Raw genomic sequence first — 6,000 nt, forward strand, 5'->3', positions numbered from 1 at the left:
CATAGAATAAATAAATGTTGCTATCAGTGATTGCTAAAAGTTCTGTTTTTGGAAATTAATGAGAAACATATAAATGCACCGCTGGACAAAATTATAAACTCATTTTTTTTTTCTTTTTCATTTTTTCAATCATAATTTAACTCAGTTAAAAAAATTTTGCTCCAGTAAAGATAACTGACTAAATAGTCCAAAATTCAGTATAACTCATAAACTTTATAAAATAAATAATTTAATTTAAAAAATTCTCAACTTTAATATCTTAATAACACATGAAACCTGGACAAAAGTATCAACTCAAAAGTAAGAAACTCTGAAATTTGGTAGAATTTCATTCAAATACTTTATCATTTAATATCCAAAAATGAACTAATGCTGAATTACAAAATTACAAACTTACGATACTGCATAAACACAATTATGTATAAGCTGACAACATTTAAATTTTTTTTGGAGCTTAAGTAAGTTACATTTGCAATTACTTTAGGAAAACAAAATCATAGATTTAAGAAAATGTAATTTTACTATTAACATGGATAAATTGAAAAAAAAAAAAAAAAACAAACAAACAAACAATATTTGAAATGTTTTAAAAATTAACACTGCAAAAAGCTAGCCATCAGTGTAAACTACTAACTTTTAAAAACGAGTTGGGCCACCATTTTTCTAAATTACCTCTAATATGCGACTGGGCATAGATTTCACAAGAGTTTATAACAGTTGCAGCAGCATATGGTTCCATGCTGAAAGTACTGCCCTTTTTAATTCCTCTATGGTTTGGTACTGGTGCCCATCATAATAAACATTGCAAACCAAGGTCCCCCAAAGATTTTCAGTTGGATTAAGATCCGGACTACGAGCAGGTCATTTGATAACTTTGATACCCCAGCGCTTGAACCATATTTTTGTATTTTTCACTCCGTGTACACTTGCGTTATCTTGCTGAAATAACCAGTTACCTCCAGGAATCAGATGAGCAAAAGGTGAGAGATGATCTTCCAGTATTAATTGGTAATCTTCAGCGTTCTGTCTTCCATTAAGAAACGTTAATACTGCTTTAACATGCTGAGAGAAACCAGCCCAAACCATTACAGAACATCCACCAAAGTTTCGGCTAAATATGTGTTGTTGTTTTTTTTCTAATGTCATGCCAATAGTATCTTAAGCCATCTGGACCATCCAAGTTGAATTTTTTTTCATCGGAACAAACAACTGAATTCCATATTTTTTTCCAAAACACATGTCTCTGTGCATACTGAAGTCTTTCAGTAATAAGCCGAATCTCTAGTTTTGACTGTGTTTTTCATATTTCTCCACTTCATATTCTGAGCTTGTTGCAGAACTCTTCTGTCCTAGAGCTCACCTTGAGTTTTAATCTTTAGAATTTTGCTGGAAGAAGCTTCAGTGTTTGATGCTGTGCGTAAAATATATCTTCGATGTCTCTCGGTTAGTTTCGAATGCCTCTCCGTCCTTTTTCTTTTTCCATAACTTCAGGTATCCTTCAGTACATTTTTTACTGCCCCTTGGGAGCATTTAACTAAATAGGCAATTTGGCGCTGCGTTTTACTAGCATCTCTGTAGACCACAATTTTACCTAGTTGCTCTGTAAGTTTTAAACCTTGAGGCATATCAAAACTTAATGAATATCAAAGCACGAAGAACTAAACGACTCGACAGAATAAAAAACTTGCAGTAAAAAAAGCTCAAATCATTCTGAACATGAAAACAGACGATACAAAGTTTTACTTGAATAATAAAGAAAAATTAAACTCATTTCAAATTAAACTTAAAACAAAATTAAACTTAAAAAAATGAAAATAACTGTTTTTTTATTATTTTTTTTTATTTAGTGGCATTTTTCGTTTGACATAATTATAAAGAAAATAAGCAGTAGCTAATGACAAGAACTTTTTTATTTTATTCTTCAGAAAAGAAGTTAATGATGAGAAAATCCAAAACTTAGACCATAATACACAAGAGCCCTTAAAATTTATTTATATATTAAAGTTGAGCATTTAAATTACGTTAGTTGTTCTATTAAAAAAAATAAAATTAAACTGAGTTAAATTATGATTGAATAAATGAAAAAGTGCTTGAGTTTATAATTTTGTCCAGCAGTGCATTTAAATGTTTCTCATTAATTTTCAAAAACAAAATATTTAGCAATCACTGATGGCAACATTTATTCATTCTATGGCTTTAAATCAACGTTTTCAAAAGACATTTTATTGTAATCCTGGAATTTTTACTTTTGAGTTTTTACTTTTGTCCAGGTTTCACGTAATGTTAAAATTACGAAATGATATTAATTTTTCAAATTCTCTAATTTCATTAACTTTTCCGTTTAACTGATGAGTTGCACTACTTTTAGAACTATTCTTTTAACCATCTATCTTTACTTTAGTGAAAAAAAGGGAAATTAAGTTAAGCTATGATTAAACCAAAATAAAAAAAAAATTGAGTTTATAATTATGTCCCCCACTGTATATATATATATATATATATATATATATATATATATATATATATATATATATATATATATATATATATATATATATATATATATATATATATATATATATATATATATATATATATATATATATATATATATATATATATATATATATATATATATATATATATATATATATATATATATATATACTTGTCAAAGTATATACTAAATTGTACCAGAGAAAAATTTGGGGGTTACTGCCCAAATGTCTGATTACCTATTGTTTCCAAGTTACCAAATTTATCATTCAAAAAGATTAGAACTTTACTTTACCCTAAAGTAATTTTGAACTAGTTTTCAGTAATTCTCTTTTTCCTTTTGATAAAAAACTAGGATTTAAATTCTAGTACATTTAAAATTAAAATATTTCATTGAATATTCTCCCACTTTATAATTTGTTATAGCATTGTAAATAAAATTAAAATATTTTCAAGTTAAAGTTTGAAAAATTAAGTACGAGGACTTAATCTCTATAAGAATGTATTTCACGCTGTTTTTTCATAAAAGTTTGATAAAGTCTGATTTTTTTTTTTTTTTGTTTGTTTTGTTTCAGGCGTCATCTACGGTTACAAAGGACTTCTTTTGATATTCGGCATTTTCTTAGCGTACGAAACGCGAAGTGTAAAAATTAAGCAATTGAACGACTCCAGACTAGTTGGGATGAGTATCTACAATGTAGTGGTGAGAATTTTATTTGATTATTCTTGAAATTTTTAGTTAAAAATCACCTGTCCCGATGGCTTCGCAAATAGGCTACATACAACAAGGAATTGAAGACAAGTGTCATAGCCCAATTTCTTTTTGAGGGAAACTGTATATGGTGAAAGCAAATTTTAAAAACGCTTTGGAATTAATTAACGTCACGAAAACCTGCATCCGCGGGGGGGGGGGGGGGGGGGGTAATTTCATAAGTCCAAAAAGGTGTATACTTGTTTTAGTTCAGTCTTAACATGATTTGGTGATTTGGTCACTTTATTAGGAATTAAGTTTTACTTTTTTTTCGGCTATGATTAAAAAACCTTTTTCCATCTAAACTGATAATGCATAGCAAGTACAGTAAAAGCTTTTTAAAATGCTCTAAAATCTACTGCATGTAACTTGAGACCTAGGAGGCAGATTTTTTTTTTTTTTTTTTTTTTTGTGTGTGTGTTAAAAGAATTTTATACTGAACAAAAAACCAATTCACCAATATTTTCGACGTTAAGTTTTAGTATTTCATAAGTTTCCACTTGCATTTATTATTGCCTTTATTTGAAATTTACTCTTGTGCGCACATACATTAAAAGTCGATACATTTCTTGACTCAAAATTCGGTATAAGTTTCTCCGATTTTTAACTATACTAATGCACCGCCTTTTGCAGTTCCATAAACATATTTCAAATCTGACCAGCGCACTGAAAATTTTTTAATAAGGCAATGCCTCTTCCTAAACAAGACGGGTGGTGATTTTATAACTCTCAATAATAATATTATTAATCGACCTTTTGCAGATTCATAATCAAATTCCAAAACTGATCAGTGCAATGAAAATTTTTTGATAAGGCAACGCAAATTCAGTGTCAAAGATTATTACTCTTCGTGTAGTTTGTGGTACATTCAACAATTTGAACTGAAATTAAACTGACTTAAAGTGTAAAATGATAAAAAGTACTTTATAAAAACAGTAGAGGGACATGGAGTAAAGTGAAATAGAGGGACAAAGTGAAATGGTGAAATATTTACTCTGCTTTTAGCTCCACCTATCTGGTATTATTTTGACTATGTAGTACCTAGTCTATTCCAGTCATGAAAAAAATTTCGTCAAAGATTAAAGCATTTGGGAATGCAGACAATTTAAAAAAAAAAAATGATACTCATATTGCAATAATTGTAAGTCAAAAATTATTTTTGGTACTATAAAACGATAAAGTTCTTGTTATTAGCAGTTTGCATAGTAATTGAGACCACCTAGTATTCAATGCTGAATTAATTAAGTTAATATTAAGCTTATTTGTGTTTTAAATAAATTGTACAATTAGTCAAGTATGTACGGGGCAAAGTGGATGGGGCAAAGTGAAATAGTTTGTTTCATTTACTCACTCCATTATTTAATACTAGTGGCACCCGCACGGCTTCGCCCGTAATAGAAAAATTAAAGGTCTTTTGGTTCGCTTGTATATTTACAAATAATGTATGGTGAATTACAGTTCCACGTTATGATAATTTCGTGTCTCGCCAATTGGCTTGTGCCCATGTTACGGTTCCACGTTATGATAATTTCGTAATTTATGATAGTTTTTTTCTTAAAATTGGAATAAAAAAAGAACCACATCGAATTTTCGAAAAATCGCTTCGAGGTGCACACCCCCATGCTGCAAACTAACTTTGTGCCAAATTTCATGGAAATCGGCCGAACGGTTTAGGCGCTATGCGCGTCACAGACATCCTACGGACATCCTACAGACATCCTACAGACATCCTCCGGACAGAGAGACTTTCTGCTTTATTATTAGTAACTAGTGGCACCCGCACGGCTTCGCCCGCAATAGAAAAATCAAAAGGTCTTTTGGTTCGCCTGTATATTTACAAATAATGTATAGTGAATTTTCTCGCCAGTTGGCTTGTACCGACATTACGGTTCCGCGTTATGATCATTTCGTATCTCGCCAATTGGCTTGTGCCCATGTTACGGTTTCACGTTACGATAATTTCGTAATTTATGATACTTTTTTTCTTAAAATTGGAATAAAAAAAGAACCACATCGAATTTTCGAAAAATCGCTTCGAGGTGCACACCCCCATGCTACATACTAACTTTGTGCCAAATTTCATGAAAATCGGCCGAACGGTTTAGGCGCTATGCGCGTCACAGACATCCTACGGACATCCTACAGACATCCTACAGACATCCTCCGGACAGAGAGACTTACTGCTTTATTATTAGTAAAGAAGATAAATAACTTGTTTTTTCATTTATTTATTAATTCATTTGCGTTCATTCATTTAATAATTCATTTATTTATTCGTTCATTCACTTATTCTTTTATTCATTCATTATTTTACTCGCTCATTTATTTTTCTTCGTATATTAATTGATTTATTCATTTAATTATCCATTTATTATTTCATTATGTTTTCATTTAATCATTCGACATTTTATTTTCTTATTATTTTGATCAAAAATATGTTTTATAATCGAATAAAAAATATTTCATTAGAAAAATATTTTATTTTGCACTTTGCCCATGAAAAAAAAAAAAAGTGAAACATTTCCACTTTTTCTTGAAGACTCAAATTTACTGCCAAAAATAAAAAATAAAATACTGTTTTAACTCAAGTTTCATCATAAAATACAAAGTCTTTTCTTTATGCACTGTTATTTTCAAAACAAATTTCCGATTCGTTCATTTTGAAAAAACTCAGTCATCATCACTTTGCCCCACATTCCCCTACTAAATCGTAAAAAGATTTCACACGCGATTTTCTAAGTCTGAAGAAACAT

The 6,000-nt window shown here is 29.9% G+C and overlaps 1 protein-coding gene across 1 annotated transcript in view; it reads left to right on the forward strand.

The window, feature by feature from the left end:
* Nucleotides 1–3,226, forward strand: part of LOC129230176 (gamma-aminobutyric acid type B receptor subunit 1-like) — a 38,305-nt gene extending 35,079 nt beyond the window's left edge. The window contains exon 14 of the mRNA XM_054864578.1: nt 3,072–3,226. Within this exon, the coding sequence (XP_054720553.1) occupies nt 3,072–3,226 (155 nt within the window). The remainder of the gene's footprint in view (nt 1–3,071) is intronic.
* Nucleotides 3,227–6,000: the final 2,774 nt, after the last annotated feature.

Source organism: Uloborus diversus, chromosome 9 (assembly GCF_026930045.1).
Source record: "Uloborus diversus isolate 005 chromosome 9, Udiv.v.3.1, whole genome shotgun sequence".
NCBI classification, from domain to species: domain Eukaryota; kingdom Metazoa; phylum Arthropoda; class Arachnida; order Araneae; family Uloboridae; genus Uloborus; species Uloborus diversus.